We start from the raw sequence: 21,587 nt of genomic DNA, 5'->3' as shown, positions 1-21,587 counted from the left end.
CTTGCTTGTGTGTTCATGGTTACAAGTTGAAATTCAACTTGTGTAAAATAAACAGCAAAAATACTTATGAAAATGAGAACATGTGGCATCCTTTACGCGGGGAGGGATGGCACCGTACTGCCTGGCACTCTGGGATAACATCGTCACTAAACACTTCTCAGGAATAACAGTCACTACACGCTTCTCAGGGATAAGTAACATCGTCACTACACACTTCTCAGGGATAAATAACATCGTCATTACACAATTCTCAGTGATAACATCGTCACTACACACTTCTCAGTGATAACATCGTCACTACACACTTCTCAGTGATAACATCGTCACTACACACTTCTCAGTGACAACATTCAATACTCCATGTTCACAACTCTTCCTCAGTATCAGCGACACCCCATCACCCTCTCACTTGCCTGGTGTTGACATGTTTTACACTGGGCTCCTCATTACAAGCACAAGGCTTACCACCGCTTAAGTTGTTACAAGACTATCAGCGTCAAACTGTGAAAGCCACGAAGCCGTGTAAGTCTCACCAGGTTGTCCGAGGCAGCAAAGAAGCAAACACATGACTGGTTTGCGATATCCTGGAGACGGCAGCGCGACATTAGCATGGGCCGCCGGCAGTAACAATATTTGTAGAGCATACACGAGGGTGAGTGAGGTACAGACCTTGACGGTAGTGTGTGTGGCTCAGGCAGTAACGTGGTGTTTCGTCTGCATTATTCACACACCTCCTGATAGGAAGTTAATGCGTGTCTCGCCCTCTGATCTACCAGGGGTAAGGCCTAAGCCTCCGTGGACTCCTCCCGCGGCAGCTCCAGCATCACCCCCCGCCTCCACCATCACTGGAGGACACGCCCTCCTCTACAACCCTCCTCACCGAGCATGCTCCGCCCTCTGCCTCACACCGATCCATACTCCCGCCCTAGCACCACCTTCCTGCCGGGTGCAAATCTGCCGCCAGGGGGCGTGGTCAACGTTGCCAGGGGGCGTGGCCAATGCTGTTAGGGGGTGTGGCCAATGCTGTTAGGGGGCGTGGCCAATGCTGTTAGGGGGCGTGGTCAATGTTGTCAGGGAACGTGGTCAACACCTCCAGGGGAAAGAGGAAGGATTTAAAAGGGAATACACACACACACACACACACACAAGGTTCCCTAGCAGTCACACCAGCCACATTAAACACACTCAGTCGCTGGCAACCTCTTATGTGCCACAGTCAGCGGCAAATTGAAGTGGCAGTGAAAGACACAGAATTACCACAAGTGAGTGACCGTGTGTGTTGTTTTTGTGGCTGAGGCTCAATGTAGAGATAATCTTTCTCTTCGTCTGTAAGACTCGCTGGTCTACCACTACCAAGGGCATACACACGTGAGAGCCGCTAAGGTTAGGTTAGGTAAGGGTTGTCAGGAAACAGACTAGTGTTTCCTGACGCGGGTCTTAAAGTCATATGATGACTCGCAGTTGGAGCTTTTCGTCATCTGACCGAGGCCATCCGCTAGCTTACCGGTCCACCCCTTTATAAATTATGGTTATATACTACTTGGGAGCCGCTGAGGTTGAAGGCTGCTATACAGTAGTGCAGCGAGGTGGGTAGCCAACGATGCCTAGGTGAAGGTGGCCGTTTGTAAACAGTACCTCAGTGAGGGTGAGGGTTAGTAAACAGTACCTCAGTGAGGGTGAGGGTTAGTAAACAGTACCTCAGACAGGGGTGAGGGGGTGTTAGTAAATAGTACCTCAGTGAGGGGGGGAGGGGGAGTTATCAACAGTACCCTAGGGGTGTATATAATACTAATCAGTAAACATGATGGGTTCAAGACTTTTCAACAAACTTCATATACACTGTAAAGAGGGAAGGACTAAGAGGTCCGTCTTCAAGAGGCAACTTCATAAACTCCTGCCAAATATTTCTGAGCAGCCCAGCTGCAGTGTCTGTGGTGGACTGCACGTCGCAAGGACCAACAACCTAACTGACTAGGCCTAGTTATAGACAGGTCTGAGGGGAGGAGAGTGATGACCTCGAGAACTATCAACAGACACCAGGTTTCCATTCTCTCAAACGGGTTTAGGGGTCAGGCTTCCCCACTAGCTGGATGATCAGCCAGGCTATTTCTGTCTGCATCTCCACAATGCCATCACTGCTCGGCTGATCAGGAACTTCCTGCACAGAGTATCTACTTCCCGCTTTACAACTGTGTACTTTCCCTACCTGGAGATACCTGGAGAGGATTTCGGGGGTCAACTCCCCCGCGGCTCGGTCTGAGACCAGCAACATTCATTACATGTGCTAGTAAAAATTCACAAATAACTTGCACTTCGGAAAGGAACCTTATGACGATGTTACGGCCCATTCTGGGCCACTGTCAAGTCAAAACTGAGCGAGAAAAAACAGACAAGGCCAGAAAACAGGACGAGAGCAGCGACAGGAGGGAAAGGGATAGTAGTAATAGTTGGAGAAATAGTGGTAGTTTTTATTCTTTGCTGGTAAGGTTAAAATTCTTGGGCCATAGATGTCAATAAAGTCCTCTACTGCACTCATATTACCCGAGTTTTTCATTATATTTACACTTGCTGTCGTAGCTCTCACTCCGGTAAGTTTTAATTTTAGTGTGAAGATTAAGAACCTGACGTTCAAGTATTGTCCATTTAAGCACTATGAAATCTCTCTCTAGCCTCCATTCTAGAGAGTAATTTAGAGTGGTATGAGGAAGCACTAGCAGTCGAGACGACTGACCGATATCATGCAAGTAGCGAATGATTCCCATATACGAACACTAGAAAGGAGCACCACGGTAGCAGGTACACTGGCCCATGCTAGGCAGGTCCAACTCGCACCCACTCGTATACCTGCACAACCTAATTTTAAGGCTGCCCAACGTTCACGTTTCAGTTACACTACTTGGGTATTTGTTCCACTCATTCATACCTAGCCTACGTCACCCACCTTACAATGGTATGTAGAAACATGTGCTCCAAACAAGACGACACGTTGGGGGTGGGGAGAGAGATCTCTTGTTTGTCAAGTCATAATTCGCCTTGGTATTTTCCTGGTCTGGGCAACAAACGTTTGCTTCGTTGTTCCCTAAACGTTGGATCGTCTGACGTTCAATATTCTTTTATTTTATTTTTTTTCAGTTTCCCAGTGTTCCAAGACATGTTCATTTTGAGTATTCTTTCCTGCAGTACGGCAGCAAATGAAAGATATTTGTGTTGATCATCATGTTTTCTCTTACCCAGGTGACCTCGTTTATATTTTATTGTAGTTTATCAGTGTCTGGAAGTGAAGCAACGTTGATGCTGATACCTCCAAGACACAGACACTTTTCTCACTGAGCAAAACATTTTAAATAAAGGCTTCTTCTGTTTGTGTCTGATTTACTAAGTGTCGACTTACTGACTCTCTCTCACACTTTCATGGTGATATTAGCATTGTGTTTATATCTTTTATGAGGATGACACAGTAAAGCTGGAAGCCCCTCAGCTGGAAGCTTGGGAACACCAGGCTTGTGAGTCAGGCTGTGTGCACCTGCACTTCCATCACCAACTATAACAGTTTACTACCAACAACTCTTGTCAGTGTAAAACGGAGACTGTTAAACGTTTACCACTTCAGTACTAATGTCGTTTTTGTCTCATGAACATGCAAGACGACAGGACAATCTTGTAAACTTCTACTTACATTCAGTATTAATTTTACTGTGAGATTTTTAATAGTTCTTAATTCTTCAATATTTCCTATCCTATGTAAGAGTTGGTCTTAGACTGAACTGGTGGGATGATGACCTCGAAACAATTAACATTATAATCAAATTCAACTACAACATAGTCACCACCACTCATTAGTCACACAACATCCTCACCATCAGTATACCACAGGAACAATAAGGATTATCGACCAATATGTAACCGTAACAATACACAAAATTGTCATAAAACGGTAGTAAAAAAACACTGACAGCAGTCTCGCGGTAAAGTATAGACCACCGGTGGAATTCCTTAAAATCTTTTTATTTTGACTCGTTTTAATTTTGGTAACTTCACATTTCTTACTCTTCCCCTCCCACTCCATTCCTCTGTGAACCTCCCACGCCATCATTCAGAACACAACACGATAGTTAATAAGCACAACTCATCTGGTCACCACACACGCGAGCAACACAGGTGATGACACTACAGCTGATTACCACCACAACACACACTGATCAAGGTGGAACACGTAGGTCTCATCCCACTGGTGTTGCATCATTACCTTATTTCTATAGAAAGGTGATCGTCGCCTGTAGCCGTTCCACCAGCTCATGGTGTCAAGGAAAGAAAGGTGACACGGGCACCCCTGAAGGCTGGAACAGGTAGCACTGCCCCTCCCCTCCACCTCCCCGAAGGCTGCACAACCTACCACACGCAGCTCCACCACCGCTAGTCGCTACAGTACTATAGCGAGTCCTGGAGTCGGTTCCCGGAGTCGATAACCGAAGTCGATACCGCGACCACGCACACTAAATTTAGCCACAGTCAAGGTTATCCAATTAGCAGATAATACGTCACTGTGTGTCATGTGTGTTGAATTCACGTCACGAGTGATTAACTACACGAGTTGCCCTGCCAGTTTAATGTTTCATCGTGAATATAATAACAATGTGACACTCGGTGAACATAGTAAACAAGCGTGTGCTGTCGCCGCCATGAAACAGAGGTATGAGTGCTGCTAGCCAGCCACCCGTTTATATATCCACATGACTAACACTGTTTTATTCGCGTACGATTCGATGAGTACCAGTAATGAAGTCGAGGTGTCCTTGTCCCTCACACGAGGTAGGTACAACTATTCTGACCTACACACGAGGTAGGTACAACTATTCTGACCTACACACGAGGTAGGTACAACTATTCTGACCTATACACGAGGTAGGTACAACTATTCTGACCTACACACGAGGTAGGTACAATTATTTTGATCTACATGCCACTACCTCGCCCCTCACTACACTGATCAATATCCTAGTGACATTCAAATCCCACCAGAACACATGACTTACTCATGTTACTCCACCACCACCCCCCCTCATGTTACTGCCTCCACCACCAGCCCCCCTCATGTTACTGCCACCCAACCCCAAATGTTACTGCCACCGCCACCACCCCCTCATGTTACTGCTGCCACCACCACCACCCTTCGTTACTTCCCCCAGCACCACCCCTCATGTTACTGCCTCCACCACCACCCCTCATGTTACTGCCCCCACCACCCCTCATGTTACTTCCTCCACCACCACCCTAATGTTACTGCCCCCACCACCACCCCTCATGTTCCTGCCTCCACCACCACCCCTCATGTTACTGCCTCCACCACAACTACCCCTCATGTTACTGCCTCCACCACCACCACCACCACCCCTCATGTTACTGCAGCCACCACCACCACCGCTCATATTACTGCCACCACCACCATCCCTCATGTTACTGCCTCACCCACCACCACCCCTCATGTTACTGCCTCACCCACCACCATCCTTCATGTTACTGCCTCAACCACCACCCCTCATGTTACTGCTTCCACTACCACCTCATACAACACTCACACTACCACAACCTCTCACACCTAGGTACTAACACCTGGAACCACAACCTCTCACACTTGAGTACCAACACGTGAAACCACAAACTCTCACATCTGAGTACCAACACGTGGAACCACAACCTCTCACAACTGAGTACCAACACGTGGAACCACAACCTCTCACACCTGAGTACCAACACGTGGAACCACAACCTCTCACACCTGAGTATCAACACGTGGTACCACAACCTCTCACACCTAAGTACCAACACCTGGAACCACAACCTCTCACACCTGAGTACCAACACCTGGAACCACAACCTCTCACACCTGAATACCAACACCTGGAACCACAACCTCTCACACCTGAATACCAACACCTGGAACCACAACCTCATACACCTGAATACCAACACCTGGAACCACAACCTCATACACCTGAATACCAACACCTGGAACCACAACCTCATACACCTGAGTACCAACACCTGGAACCACAACCTCATACACCTGAGTACCAACACCTGGAACCACAACCTCATACACCTGAGTACCAACACCTGGAACCACAACCTCTCACACCTGGGTTCTAACACTTATTATGTTATCTATTCTTGTAGCGACGTGCAACTGGCCTCTCCTGAAAACCGTTTACATCAGCGACTGTTTACAGTGGTACTGCATGGTACTGTAAGGGAGACGTATGGCAGGCTTCATGGCATCACTGCCACACTACATGACTAAGGTAGAACCATGGTAGGACTGATGGCAATACTGCTAAATACTTTTAACCCGTAGGTAACCAAGTATTCACTACCACTTGCTGTAAGTGGATCGAAGTAACGTGGGTGAAAATTAACACACACAAGGATATACTTTACACAGGATGTAACATATTAAGTCAGCGGAAGGAAAATGATGGAATACAAGATGCGAAGAATTTTAAACACGCAGAGCCGCAAGTCAGTTAGAGTGAACAAGGGCAGCTGTGGTGAAAGACTTCCATAAATGTAGTTGTTGCTGATATGGCTGTGAGCAGGCACGATTGCACTGTTTCCAGAATCACAAGGACTGATGGAAGACTGATTGATCCTCCACTAATCAAAGCCCGGTCTCTGACAATCATGCTGTTGGTGACTGTGTACACCGCATCTGCATCTGGTCCTTCTAATGCATCCAAGACTATGTCGTAATGGTCTAGCAAATTGGGGACATCTAAGCGAGTACAAATAGGAAGTGCGTCTATCGCGCTCAGCAGACGAAGGATCAAGACCCCACCACGTCTTACATTGAATGACCCGAATAGATTTAGTGTTTAACGTTTAACATTAATAATAATTGTGAGAGGGAGGAGCGACCTACTCTACACTCACGTTGCCCTGGGCTGTGCAACTCTTGCGACTCCATGTGATTAGCGATCTCGCCTCTTAAAACTCCTCCAACGATTTAAAAAAAATGGGTATCTCAGAGAAGCGCCCGCAAAGGGTGACAGAGAAGCGTATCGTTGACTAAACAGAAGAATGCTGGAAGGTACCTGAAGCAAGGCAAGTCGACCTGAAGCAAGGCAAGTCGACCTGAAGCAGGGCAAGTCGACCTGAAGCAGGGCAAGTCGACCTGAAGCAGGGCAAGTCGACCTGAAGCAGGGCAAGTCGACCTGAAGCAGGGCAAGTCGACCTGAAGCAGGACAAGCCGCTGTACTACACAGTGATTTGGAATATGTTGTTATTGTGGTAGGAAAAGTGGTAGAGGGATTTTAATGTGAACAAATATAAGGTTCTAATCCTCGGTAAAAAAAATGCACTTAGAAACTGGATAATTTGGCTCTTAGTCAAACTGAATGTGACAAAGACTCAGCAGTTTTGTTTAGTAGTAACCTGAAGCCAAGACAATAGTATGTCTTAAATGGTTCATTATTAATAGACAATATAAACTAACCTAAATAATGTAAATCGGGAAATTTGCTGAATAACATATGGGGAATAAACTCTGTGCTGAATCGACTGACTAATCTGTCCCCAACAGTGACATACTGACTGTTTAGCAACATCAGTTGTAATTCCGACTGTTTCTGTAGATGGTGGGTTGCCATTATGTACAGCATTTATCGTTCGACTTTCCCTGCTTTGTATATTAAACATCCTCAGCAAAATTTATGTTCTCTTATACTAAATTAATATTTTAGTATAAAAACCCATTCGAACTAGGTCCGTATTCAATGAAAATATTTAAACAAAAAAAATATTTGAGTGTGCGGTTTTCTTTTATAGAATGGTACCCATTTTCTCTGACAGACAGTGACAAACTTAAATTCTTGACCATCAAAATGACAATGCAGACCATTCTCGTATCAAGAGTGATAAAGTTGACCTGGCTAAAATATGGTAGGAAATACCCACAGATAAGACATACGCTCATTATTAGGATATTTTATTAAGGCCTAAAGTTACTGGTGGCGAAAGACATCCTGACATTGTACTTCTAGTGTTTCGCACAAGTGAGCGTTGCATGTGCTGCCTCACCCATCTCATGTGATAAATGGTCCTCATATGTAGTGCGGACGAGTTTTTATTTTAATTTGTTTATCTATGGTTAAATGCGCGCTTTTGAAAGGTTATGCAACCTTTTGTTAGGCAATAAGAGGGCTGGGGATGGGAAGGACTGGGGTTGTGGGTAAAAAGGGGAGTTAAGAGAGGCTAGGTGGCCTGACTACTTTGGGCGAGTTTTAACTTACCTTCGCCTAGCTTAGATTTTGACGTTATGCACTACCACAAAATATTGTTCACAGAATTATGAATGAGTGGAACAAACTCCCCAAAAACGTTACTGCAGCATGAACTATGGGAAGCCTTAAAAATAGATTGGATAGGTAACCTCGGTAGGTGAGACTTAGACCTGTCTAGCATGAACCATTAGTTGTGCAAGACAGGTATACAATACCGACAAGATGAAAGTTAAGACACTTGTGCAACATCTGGTTATCTTTATTATAAACGTTTCGCCATCCAGTGGCTTTATCAATACAAATTCTTGGACATAATTAGAAAACAGAAGAACTATATACAAAAGATGAGGTAATCAGTCCCTCAGCCTTGGAGGTGGTGTTTACAACACCGTGGTTGTAGAGATTCTGAAGCACAGGTAAGGAGACTGTCTTAACATTCATCTTGTCGGTATTGTATACCTGTCTTGCACAACTTGTCAGGCACTGCAACATCATGGTATCTTGATTCAGAGGACATCTACATGACCTTCTTCACGACTTCTACAACTAGCCCATCAATTTGGGAAGGACCTACTTCCACTGGGGAATCCCGCCTACCAGTGACTATGCCCTCTTCTGCTACACGTCTCTCTTCACTGACGCCTATATAAGCGCCAGTCTCCTTACCTGTGCTTCAGAATCTCTACAACCACGGTGTTGTAAACACTACCTCCAAGGCTGAGGGACTGATTACCTCATCTTTAGTATATAGTTCTTCTGTTTTCTAATTATGTCCAAGAATTTGTATTGATAAAGCCACTGGATGGCGAAACGTTTACAATAAAGATAACCAGATGTTGCACAAGTGTCTTAACTTTCATGAACCATTAGGCCTACTCTAGTGCTTCATTATTCTTACGTTCTTAAATGATAAGCGGAATAATGCAATGCATGGGAGAGAAGTATATCCTCGTATACTGGTCAAAGAGGCATTAAATAATAATAATGATTGTAAACAAGAGCTAACTGAATTATCTTTGTTTACGTGCTAATGGTGCTGGCATACAAAACATCTAAAGCAGAAATAGGGCTACCCGCCTATGGTAGTCAGGTCCTAATTACACTCAACCATACTCCATGCATCTAACGTTTTTGTTTACAGTTACCCACCCACGGCGGCGAAAGATGATACGGTACTAGCAGTGAGGACAGGAGAGGGTACAGTACCGTAAGCACTGGCAGATGACTCAGCAGCAGTGGCTGATGGCGTCAGTGGTGAATCACACTGAGATTATCACAGGTAAAATGCTCAAACCACCTCAGTTGACCCCCTCCCCTTTCACCCCACCTGACGCACACATCCACATTCCACACTCTAGGATGCTGTCTCCGCAAGTCAAGACGCTACCGTTGCCTACCAGATGACAAATTAAAAACTCCATTTATTTTTCCACCAAGTCATATTGCTTGTAAATAGTGTTAGGTACCTTCCGTGTTTACCATTGTTAAGGGTGATGTGCGTCTCCCGTAGTGGGTGTGAGGAAAGACGGGTGTAACATCTGGGTTTCTTTATGTGAAAACGTTTCGCCAACCAGTGGCTTTTATCAATTCAATACAGATGATAAGCAAATACAGCATAAAAAGAAACACTCGTGCAACATTTGGGTATCTTTATTCTGGAAACGTTTCACCAGCCAGTGGCTTCTTCAGTCCAAAGCAGAGAAAGGCGGAAGGTACAAAGGAATTTGAGGCAATCAGTCCCTCAACCTGGAGTCGATGTATTCACTTTAATCTTGATGGACTGAACACATCGATCCAGGCTGAGGGACTGATTACCTCAAACTGGCTGGAGAAACATTTCGAGAATAAAGATACCCAAATGTTGCACAGATGTCTCATTTATCAACTTGTCGATTTTCTAAACCATTTATTCATACAAATACAGTATACCTGCCTGGCATGTGCCACTAGCCTGTTGCTGCACTTCCAATGTGTTCTTAAAATATCTGTAAACTTGGGTGTGCTGTCACAATGAGAGGAGGGTTCACACAGCATTAGTGACACCGAACTCACCGTGAACGTCACATGAGTGCATAAAGAACAAAAAGGCACAATACCCTGACTGGAAGGATACACAAATAACCAGAACATAGGAAAGAGGAGCTTACGACGATATTTTAGTTCGACTTGGATCTTGAGAAATTTTACATGTAAAGGCGCACATCACGTTTGTATGTGCTGCAGGTTTTGAGCAAATTATGATGAAAATGGTACAAAATACTGCAAACCGATAAGACGTGCAAAAGTTGGGTATTGTTGAAACGTTTGAGCAGTTGCACCGTCCCATCTAGTTACATACTCACAGAATGTTGTCTAGCAAGCATTGCAAATTCCAAAACAAATGACAGCTGTGATAAGAGTTTAGAGTGGATTTAACTCTTCACTGTCGAAGTGATATGTCAAGGTCACGATGTGTAGGAACACGTGATGATACGTGAGGGTGTTAACCCAAGAAAGTATGAGCTACCTGAGTGTGTAGGAACACCTGAAGTTATGAGCTACCTGAGTGTGTAGGAATATGTTTATAACTCATTCACAGCTTACACAGCTGTGAATAAGTTATCATTGAACAAGGTCTCGCCCCTGCCTATCTTATCAACACTTGTCATCTACACATAAACACCAAACTCTAACTTCGGCCATCAATGAACCGGATCTAACATCAAACCTCAGCACTGCAATTGAAAAGCTACTCACGTATTGCTTAAAGTAGCCCATCCTGGGTGCGAAGTTTTCCTGATTAAGGTGGAGCAACATTGAACCAGTTTAGTGTGGTGTATGACCCCCTTCTCAGCGCACACACACACACAAACACACAGTGACTAGAGTGAACTCACGCTACATGAACACTGACCTGCAGCCCGGCCCGGCATGGCTTATATATGCTCAGTACCGGCCGGATGACTCAACATCACATAGCTGCCACTTCAGCTTACTCTCACACAGACGTTTGTATCATGGCATCCACGTTGCCTTGGTATAGGAGTTCTAAATCCCCACAGGCAATCCTTTTCACTAGTAAGTAAATGTGGCAATTGAGAAATGGTGTGGATGCCATCCTGAGATGTTGGTGTGTGAGAGAGAGAGCGGCGGTTGGTGCTTGTGACGTCAGCACACCAAACGGATGTCCCCGTGTGTGCGTGTGCGTGTGCGTGTGCGTGTACTCACCTATTTGTACTCACCTATTTGTGGTTGCAGGGGTCGAGTCCTAGCTCCTGGCCCCGCCTCTTCACCGGTTGCTATTAGACCCTCTCTCTCCCCGCTCCATGAGCTTCATCAAACCTCGTCTTAAAACTGTGTATGGTTCCTGCCTGTGTGTGTGTGTGTGTGTGTGTGTGTGTGTGCGTTAGTTACCATTTGGTCCTAGGCACATGTCGATTAGACACTAGGCCTGTTGTATGTGCATGCATGTGTGTGTATGTGTGTGTTAGTGTGTGTGTGTGTTAGTGTACTCACCTAGTTGTACTCACCTAGTTGAGGTTGCAGGGGTCGAGTCCGAGCTCCTGGCCCCGCCTCTTCACTGATCGCTACTAGGTCACTCTCCCTGAACCGTGAGCTTTATCATACCTCTGCTTAAAGCTATGTATGGATCCTGCCTCCACTACATCGCTTCCCAAACTATTCCACTTACTGACTACTCTGTGGCGTGTGTGTGTGTGTGTGTGTGTGTGTGTGTGTGTGTGTGTGTGTGTGTGTGTGTGTGTGTGTGTGTGTGTGTGTGTGTGTGTGTGTGTGTGTGTACTCACCTAGTTGAGGTTGCAGGGGTCGAGCCCAAGCTCCTGGCCCCGCCTCTTCACTGGTCACTACTAGGTCACTCTCTCTGAACCATGAGCTTTATCGTACCTCTGCTTAAAGCTATGTATGGATCCTGCCTCCACTACATCGCTTCCTAAACTATTCCACTTCCTGACTACTCTGTGGCTGAAGAAATACTTCCTAACATCCCTGTGATTCATCTGTGTCCTAGCCGTCACTGCTGCTGTTGCTGTCCTAGCTCTCACTGCTGCTGTTGTTGTTGTTGTCCTGTTACTGTTGTTGTTCCTGTTCTGTTCTAGCTGTTGTTGCTGTCCTAGCTGTCACTGCTGCTGTTGTTGCTGTCCTAGCTGTCACTGCTGCTGCTGTTGCTGTCCTAGCTGTCACTGCTGCTGCTGTTGCTGTCCTAGCTGTCACTGCTGCTGTTGTTGCTGTCCTAGCTATCACTGCTGCTGCTGTTGCTGTCCTAGCTGCCACTGCTGCTGTTGTTGTTGCTGTCCTAGCTATCACTGCTGCTGTTGTTGCTGTCCTAGCTGTCACTGCTGCTGTTGTTGCTGTCCTAGCTGTCACTGCTGCTGCTGTTGCTGTCCTAGCTGTCACTGCTGCTGCTGTTGCTGTCCTAGCTGCCACTGCTGCTGTTGTTGCTGTCCTAGCTGCCACTGCTGCTGTTGTTGTTGCTGTCCTAGCTGTCACTGCTGCTGTTGTTGTTGCTGTCCTAGCTATCACTGCTGCTGTTGTTGCTGTCCTAGCTGCCACTGCTGCTGTTGTTGTTGCTGTCCTAGCTCTCACTGCTGGTGTTGCTGTCCTAGCTCTCACTGCTGGTGTTGCTGTCCTAGCTGTCACTGCTGCTGTTGTTGTTGTTGTCCTAGCTCTCACTGCTTCTGTTGCTGTCCTAGCTCTCACTGCTTCTGTTGCTGTCCTAGCTCTCACTGCTGGTGTTGTTGTTCCTGTCCTAGCTTTCACTGCTGCTGTTGTTGTTGCTGTCCTAGCTCTCACTGCTGGTGTTGTTGTTCCTGTCCTAGCTTTCACTGCTGCTGTTGTTGTTGCTGTCCTAGCTCTCACTGCTGGTGTTGTTGTTCCTATCCTAGCTGTCACTGCTGCTGTTGTTGTTGCTGTCCTAGTTGTCACTGCTGCTGTTGTTCCTGTCCTAGCTTTCACTGCTGCTGTTGTTGTTGCTGTCATAGCTCTCACTGCTTCTGTTATTGTTGCTGTCCTAGCTTTCACTGCTGCTGTTGTTGTGTGTGTGTGTGTGTGTGTGTGTGTGTGTGTGTGTGTGTGTGTGTGTGTGTGTGTGTGTGTGTGTGTGTGTGTGTGTGTGTGTGTGTACGTACTTACCTAATTGTAGTCACCAAACTGTGGTTGCAGGGGTCGATACTCAGCTCCTGGCCCCGCCTCTTCACTGATCGCTACTAGGTCCTCTCTCTCTCTCTCTCTCTCTTTCTCTCTATCTCTATCTCTCTCTCTCTCTCTCTCTCTCTCTGCTCCCTGAGCTTTGTCATACCCCGTCTTAAGGCTATGTATGGTTCCTGCCTCCACTACATGTGTGTGTGTGTGTGTGTGTGTGTGTGTGTGTGTATGTATGTGCATGTGTGTGTACTTACCTAGTTATGGTTGCAGGGGTCGATTCATAGCTCATGGCCCCACCTCTTCACTGGCCGCTACTGGGTCACTCTCCCTGAACCGTGAGCTTTATCATACCTCTGCTTAAAGTTATGTATGGATCCTGCCTCCACTACATCGCTTCCCAAACTATTCCACTTCCTGACAACTCTGTGACTGAAGAAATACTTCCTAACATCCCTGTGATTCATCTGTGTCTTCAGCTTCCAACTGTGACCCCTTGTTGCTGTGTCCCATCTCTGGAACATTCCGTCTCTGTCCACCGTGTCAATTCCTCTCAGTATTTTATATGTTGTTATCATGTCTTCCCTATCTCTCCTGTCCTCCAGTGTTGTCAGGTCGATTTTTTCTTAACCTCTCCTCGTAGGACAGACCCCTTAGCTCTGGGACTAGTCTTGTTGCAAACCTTTGGACTTTCTCTAGTTTCTTTACGTGCTTGGCTAGATGTGGGTTCCAAACTGGTGCTGCATACTCCAATATGGGCCTAACGTACACAGTGTACAGGGTCCTGGACGATTCCTTATTAAGATAGCGGAATGCTGGTCTTAGGTTTGCTAGGCGCCCATATACTGCAGCAGTTATTTGGTTGATGTGCCTGGTGTTATACTCACCCCAAGATCTTTTTCACCGAGTGAGGTTTGTAGTCTCTGCCCCCCTAGACTATACTCCGTCTGCGGTCTTTGCCCTTCCCCAATCTGCATAACTTTGCACTTGGTGGGGTTGAACTCCAGGAGCCAATTGCTGGACCAGGCCTGCAGCCTGTCCAGATCCCTTTGTAGTTCTGCCTGGTCCTCGTCCGATTGAATTCTTCTCATCAACTTTACATCATCTGCAAACAGGGGCACTTCGGAGTCTATTCCTTCCGTCAAGTAGTTCACAAATACCTGAAACGGCACCGGTCCTAGGACTGACCCCTGTGGAACCCCACTCGTCACAGGCGCCCACTCTGACACCTCGCCACGTACCATGACTCGCTGTCTTCCTGACAGGTATTCCCTGATCCATTGTAGTGCCTTCCCTGTTATCCCTGCTTGGTTCTCCAGCTTTTGTACTAATCTCTTGTGTGGAACTGTGTCAAACGCCTTCTTACAGTCCAAGAAAATGTAATCTACCCACCCCTCTCTTTCTCTTGTCTTACTGCTGTGTGTGTGTGTGTGTGTGTGTGTGTGTGTGTGTGTGTGTGTGTGTGTGTGTGTGTGTGTGTGTGTGTGTGTGTGTGTGTGTGTGTGTGTGCGCGCGCGCGTGCATGAGATTACTAATTTGTAGTTAAAGGGACGGAAAAATGCTGGTGATGTACTGTCTTCACCATGATTTGTTGTTTTTTCTTGTTATGTTTATAGTTTTTGTTTGTCTGTTCTTAGTTGTACGTTGTTTTATGTCTATTGTTGTGTTTTGTTGTTACTGAGATACATTTATCCCAGGATGTGATCAACAACAGTCCATAGTCAAATTACATATTGTACCGTTACGTGAATAGGAGGGAGCAAATGTGAGTTAGGCCTCTCTAGCATGGGCCAGTAAGCCTACTGCAGTGCCCTATTCACATGTTTTTATATATCATAAGTACATGAGAAAAGAGCAGCATCGCAGCAGGTCTACCGTGAAATAAGACATGCGCAGCACTGAACATTTTAATCTGGAAACATTTCGCCAAGAATGGCTTCTTCACTCCATCTCTGGCGAAATGTTTCCTAATTAAAATATCCAAAAATACACCACCGTCTTTTTTTTTCCCCAACATCTGTTGGTATTTTATGCCATATCTTACTCAGCAAGCCTACTGGCCCACGCTAGGCAGGTCCAACTCACATCCACCTAAACATGTAGCCGCTCAAGCTACCTGAAGTTCTTGCCTCATTTTCGTTACCTGCGAATTTGTAGCACTCTTCCACAACTCTACCAAACCAGTACTTCCAAATATCCTTTCTAAATACGTCCAACTCGAATCCATTACTGCGAGTCGCTGTCTTGGTTAGATATTTTCAGCACGTTATTTATATCCCCTTTATTTATCCCTGTCTTCCATCTGTACTCTTCAATCACACCCCTCGTAATTCTTGATGACCTGTCCGACAAACAAAGTCGGGTACTTTTTTATGGTGCACTGATTGCTGGAATGTCTAAGCCACAAGCACCGCCTAACCCAGCCTACGTTGACTGGCTTTGACTCACGAAATCGTAATGACACGATTGCAAACAAACCATACCCCGGCCGGGATTGAACCCGCGGTCATAGTCTCTCAAAAACTCCAGCCCGTCGCGTTAGCCACTAGACCAGCTAGCTTTGTTAGTGTCCTTGCCTCTTGACCTTATTATACCTTCTCTTGAAACTGTTTATGCGGGTTTACCTGTTATTATATCACTTTCTAACCACCCAAGACTTAAAAATAGTTTCTTTGTGACTATTCTATATTTTTTAGTTTCCCCTGTGTCCCATTCCAACAGTGCCTCGCATTTTAAACAGTCTCTCCTCCTGCCCCGTGGAGTCTTGTGAATATCTTGTATGTCGTAATCACGTCTCCCTTGCTCCATCTCTGTTCTGAGGTCGTTAGGCTCTGTTCCTTTCTTCTCTCCTCACCTATTGGATTCGTCTAGATGTAAAACTCGACTTTCTGAATATGCTTCGTCAAGTGTGGGATGAATTATGGTGGGGCACCGTGCTATATGACTAGCCTCGTGTATCAACTAATCCTAATATTCTGGTTCCTCTCTTCGCTTGTGATTAGTTAATGGTCCAAGGCAGATGGAAACGTCGTAAGTCTCAGTCTCCATGTGCGGGTCATCTGTGTATTGTTCCAGTTACGGTATTTTGCGTTTTTGTTCTTTAAAGATGTCACACTTTCACACATTAGTTTGGGACTAGTCTGGTTGCAAACTTTAGCACTTTCTACAATTTCTTGACATGTCTGACTTGGCGTGGGTTCCATACTGCTGTATTTTCCAGTATGGCTCTGATGTATAGGTTATTCAATGTCGTGAATAACTCCTTACTTAAGTTGGTTCAGGTTACCTCTAGGCTTTGATATACCTTTGACGAGTTACAAAAATTTTTCTACTCCTGGAGACCGGCCATGGGCCAGGCTCGTATGGTGCTTACCTGGTCAACCTTATTGTGCCCACTGCACCCCTGCTTTTCAATGAGTTACGTTAGGTTAGGTCGGGTCGGGTTAGATTACAACGGAAAAATTAAGAACATAAGATAAAAGACGATAAAATAGTCTGCCAAGCGAACAGAAAACAGGCAGCAACTGTGCGTGGCTTGTATAACTAATATTTCAACTGTTCGAGGCTCCTTCAACAGCCACCCATTTGACTGTGTTAAGAACAGTGTTATGTTGCCTCAGGTTGAGAGGACGGGCGTAATATATGTAAGTTATGTGCAGTTCGCAACATGATTCTTTAAGGTCCCTAAAGACACAGTTCTAACTTTCACTAACCTTGAATATGTTGTCCATACTAAGCGGTTTACCATACTAAGCGGTTTACCATACTAAGCGGTTTACCATACTAGGCGGTTTACCATACTAGGCGGTTTACCATACTAAGCGGTTTACCATACTAAGCGGTTTAGAGGCAGCCAACACTACCAACTCCCACTAGCACAACAACCACCAGCACCCACGACAACACGAACCCACCATCACAACAAGAACCCATCACAACAAGAACCCACCACCACAACAAGAACCCATCACAAAAAGAACCCACCACCACAACAAGAACCCATCACAAGGACCCACCACCACAACAAGAACCCATCACAAGAACCCACCACCACAACAAGAACCCATCACTGTCAGCATAGTTGCTGATCACTGTGTTATATAGCATAGCATATAGTATCATCCATGTGCTTTAGATAGGAGATCCCTTTTAGGCCTGTGACTTTGTGTGATGTCACAGGATGCGCATGTGTACGTTCGTACCTCTGCCTCGGCCTCAGTCAGTGTAAGACACAGGTTAGGACAGGCAGAGGCTGGGCTCCATTTCCCATCATCACAGTCTGACAATATATGTTACCATCCAACAAGTGTGTCTACCTTCAACCCTCGATATCTCCATTTAAGAACCCCTACGATAAATGGTGGCAGCGGTGGGATAGCCGAAAGAACCAATAAGAAAGTACTGGATGTCCTGAGAGCCACTATCAACCCCAATAGTGAAACTTGGGATGAAGCCATACCAGATGTCCAATGTGCCATAAATTCTGCTTACAATGCTTCCATAGGTGATACTCCACATTATGCATTGTATGGTGTAGACAAGCGTTTACCCTATGAGTTGTTATATTCCACTCCGAAACCTAATTACAACCCTGATGATTTCGTAGCAACTTGTACCAGCATGGCTCAAAGTGTTTTTAGAAGAATCCGTGAAACACTTCATAAATCAACAGCAGAATTTACTAGAGTAATAGCCGTGCTAAGCCATCAAAAGTAAAAGTAGGTTCAAGAGTAATGCTGACAAATTTCAACAAAACATCCGCAGTGCCTAAGCTCTATCAAAAGTTTGTTGGACCTTATCGAGTTGTAGAACATATCTCTGGTAATAAGTATAAGGTTAGAGAAATTAGTACTGGTAAGTACAAAGAATCGCATTTAGATCATATGAAGCTAGTATGCGATGTTGATGATATTGCTACCCAGACTAATGTGACAGATGCTGAAAATCCTCTTGACTCTGTACCCTCTACCTCAGATACTCAGTCAGATAATCAACCAGAATGTCGTTACTCCTTGCGTACTTGACAAGTAATGAGAAACCCACTAGTATCTTTTGTAGATACTCGTTCAAATCTCCCTCAGTCAAGGCATGTGTTAGCCATTGCAGAGGAATTCGATCCTCCCAGAGATGATAACCATTCTGCATATGTAAACCTCACCATCGCAGAATTGGGTTTAATTGTACATAGTCTGTATAACTAGATGTCCGAGATGAAGTAAATTGTCAACTGTTTGTTATTATCTGATTAGTTTTTTCAGAATTTTTTTTTTTTTCGTATTCACGTTCCCTCCGTATTCTGAGAATTTGACAGTAATAGTCTGAGTGCACCAGATACCTTTGCTGTTAATTTCACCTTGTATATATATATTTATTCTTCCTCAGAATCCGTAGAGTGCATGAATACAGATCGATCGATCAATTCCATCCATATTGTACAATGATTTGCTCTTATAGTTTGTAATGCATTACGTTAAAAGTGATTACGTTAACACCCATTACGTAAAATTCATTTTGTTAACATCCATTATGATACAATCCATTAATTCTAAGTTATATATGAATTTGTTATTGTATAGAATCAGCCCAGAACCACCTGCCTGTTCAGCCTATAGATAGTAGTGTATGTCGAGACAGCATACGTAACATGACCGAGCTGTCAGCATAGTTGCTGATCCCTGTGTTATATAGCATAGCATATAGTATCATCCATGTGCTTTAGATAGGAGACCCCTTTTAGGCCTGTGACTGTGTGACGTCACGGGATGCGCATGTGTACGTTTGTACCTCTGCCCATCACAACAAGAACCACACCACAACAAGAACCCACCACCACAAGAACCCATCACAACAAGAACCCATCACAACAAGAACCCATCACAACAAGAACCCACCACAACAAGAACCCACCACAACAAGAAGCCATCACAAGAACCCACCACAAGAAGAACTTATCACAACAAGAACCCACCACAACAAGAACCCACCACAACAAGAACCCACCACAACAAGAACCCACAACAAGAACCCACCACAACAAGAACCCATCACAACAAGAACCCACCACAACAAGAACCCACCACAACAATAACCCACCACAACAAGAACCCATTACAACAAGAACCCACCACAACAATAACCCACCACAAGAACCCACCACAACAAGAACCCATCACAACAAGAACCCACCACAAAAAGAACCCATCACAACAAGAACCCACCACAAGAACCCACCACAACAAGAACCCATCACAACAAGAACCCACCACAACAAGAACCCACCACAACAAGAACCCACCACAAAAAGAACCCATCACAACAAGAACCCATCACAACAAGAACCCACCACAACAAGAACCCACCACAAGAACCCACCACAACAAGAACCCACCACAACAAGAACCCACCACAACAAGAACCCACCACAACAAGAACCCACCACCACAACAAGAATCCATCACAACACGAACCCATCACAACAAGAACCCACCACCACAACAAGAACCCATCACAACAAGAACCCACAAGAACCCACCACAACAAGAACCCACAAGAACCCACCACAACAAGAACCCATCACAAGAACCCACCACAAGAACCCATCACAACAAGAACTCATCACAACAAGAACCCACCACCACAAGAACCCATCACAAGAACCCACCACAACAAGAACCCATCACAACAAGAACCCACAACAAAAAGAACCCATCACAACAAGAACCCACCACAACAAGAACCCATCACAACAAGAACCCACCACCACAACCCATCACAACAAGAACCCACCACCACAACAAGAACCCATCACAACAAGAAACCACCACCACAACAAGAACCCATCACAACAAGAACCCACCACCACAACAAGAACCCATCACAAGAACCCACCACCACAACAAGAACCCATCACAACAAGAACCCACCACCACAACAAGAACCCACCACCACAAGAACCCATCACAATAAGAACCCACCACCACAAGAACCCATCACAATAAGAACCCACCACCACAAGAACCCACTACAAGAACCCATATCAAGAACCCATCACAACAAGAACCCACCACAACAAGAACCCACCACAACAAGAACCCACCACAACAAGAAACCACCACAACAAGAACCCATCACAACAAGAACCAACCACAACACGAGCCCACCACAAGAACCCATCACAAGAACCCACCACAAGAACCCACCACCACAACAAGAACCCACCACCACAACAAGAACCCACCACAACAAGAACCCACCACAACAAGAACCAATCACAAGAACCCACCACCACAAGAACCCACCACAACAACAAGAACCCACCACAACAAGAACCCACCACCACAAGAACCCACTACAACAAGAACTCATCACAAGAACCCACCACAAGAACCCATCACAAGAACCCACCACAACAAGAACCCATCACAACAAGAACCCATCACAAGACCCCACCACAACAAGAACCCAATACAACAAGAACCCATCACAACAAGAACCCACCACCACAACAAGAACCCATCACAACAAGAAACCACTACAACAAGAACCCATCACAACAAGAACCCACCACCACAACAAGAACCCACCACAACAACCCATCACAACAAGAACCCATCACAACAAGAACCCATCACAAAAAGAACCCAACACCACAAGAACCCATCACAACAAGAACCCACCACAACAAGAACCCACCACAAAAAGAACCCACCACAAGAACCCACCACAACAAGAACCCATCACAAGAACCAACCACAACAAAAACCCACCACAACAAGAACCCATCACAACAAGAACCCACCACAACAAGAACCCACCACAACAAGAACCTATCACAACAAGAACCCACCACAACAAGAACCCATCACAACAAGAACCCACCACAACAAGAACCCACCACAACAAGAACCTATCACAACAAGAACCTACCACAACAAGAACCCATCACAACAAGAACCCACCACCACAAGAACCCACCACAACATGAACCTATCACAACAAGAACCCATCACAAAAAGAACCCACCACAACAAGAACCCATCACAAGAACCCACCACAACAAGAACCCATCACAAGAACCCACCACAACAAGAACCCACCACCACAAGAACCCACCACCACAAGAACCCACCACAACATGAACCCATCACAAAAAGAACCCACCACAACAAGAACCCA

At 45.5% G+C, this 21,587-nt stretch overlaps 1 protein-coding gene across 20 annotated transcripts in view; it reads right to left on the bottom strand.

Moving 5' to 3' along the window:
- Sarm (sterile alpha and armadillo motif) overlaps positions 1-21,587 on the bottom strand; it is a 500,429-nt gene that overhangs the window by 102,641 nt on the left and 376,201 nt on the right. For 2 of the 20 annotated variants that reach the window (XM_070087520.1, XM_070087521.1), the window contains exon 1: positions 11,013-11,171. The exons of 14 other annotated variants lie outside the window; for them this stretch is intronic. In XM_070087520.1, the coding sequence (XP_069943621.1) occupies positions 11,013-11,072 (60 nt within the window). In that variant the 5' untranslated portion in view covers positions 11,073-11,171. Of the gene's footprint in view, positions 1-669; positions 800-4,246; positions 4,313-11,012; positions 11,172-21,587 lie in introns of those variants that run through there. 4 more of the 20 variants (XM_070087522.1, XM_070087524.1, XM_070087526.1 and 1 more) reach the window with 2 other exon arrangements.

Source organism: Cherax quadricarinatus, chromosome 22 (assembly GCF_038502225.1).
Source record: "Cherax quadricarinatus isolate ZL_2023a chromosome 22, ASM3850222v1, whole genome shotgun sequence".
Classification (NCBI taxonomy): Eukaryota; Metazoa; Arthropoda; class Malacostraca; order Decapoda; family Parastacidae; genus Cherax; species Cherax quadricarinatus.
Note: the sequence above shows the minus strand (reverse complement) of the source record. Positions and strands in the feature narration are given on the sequence as shown.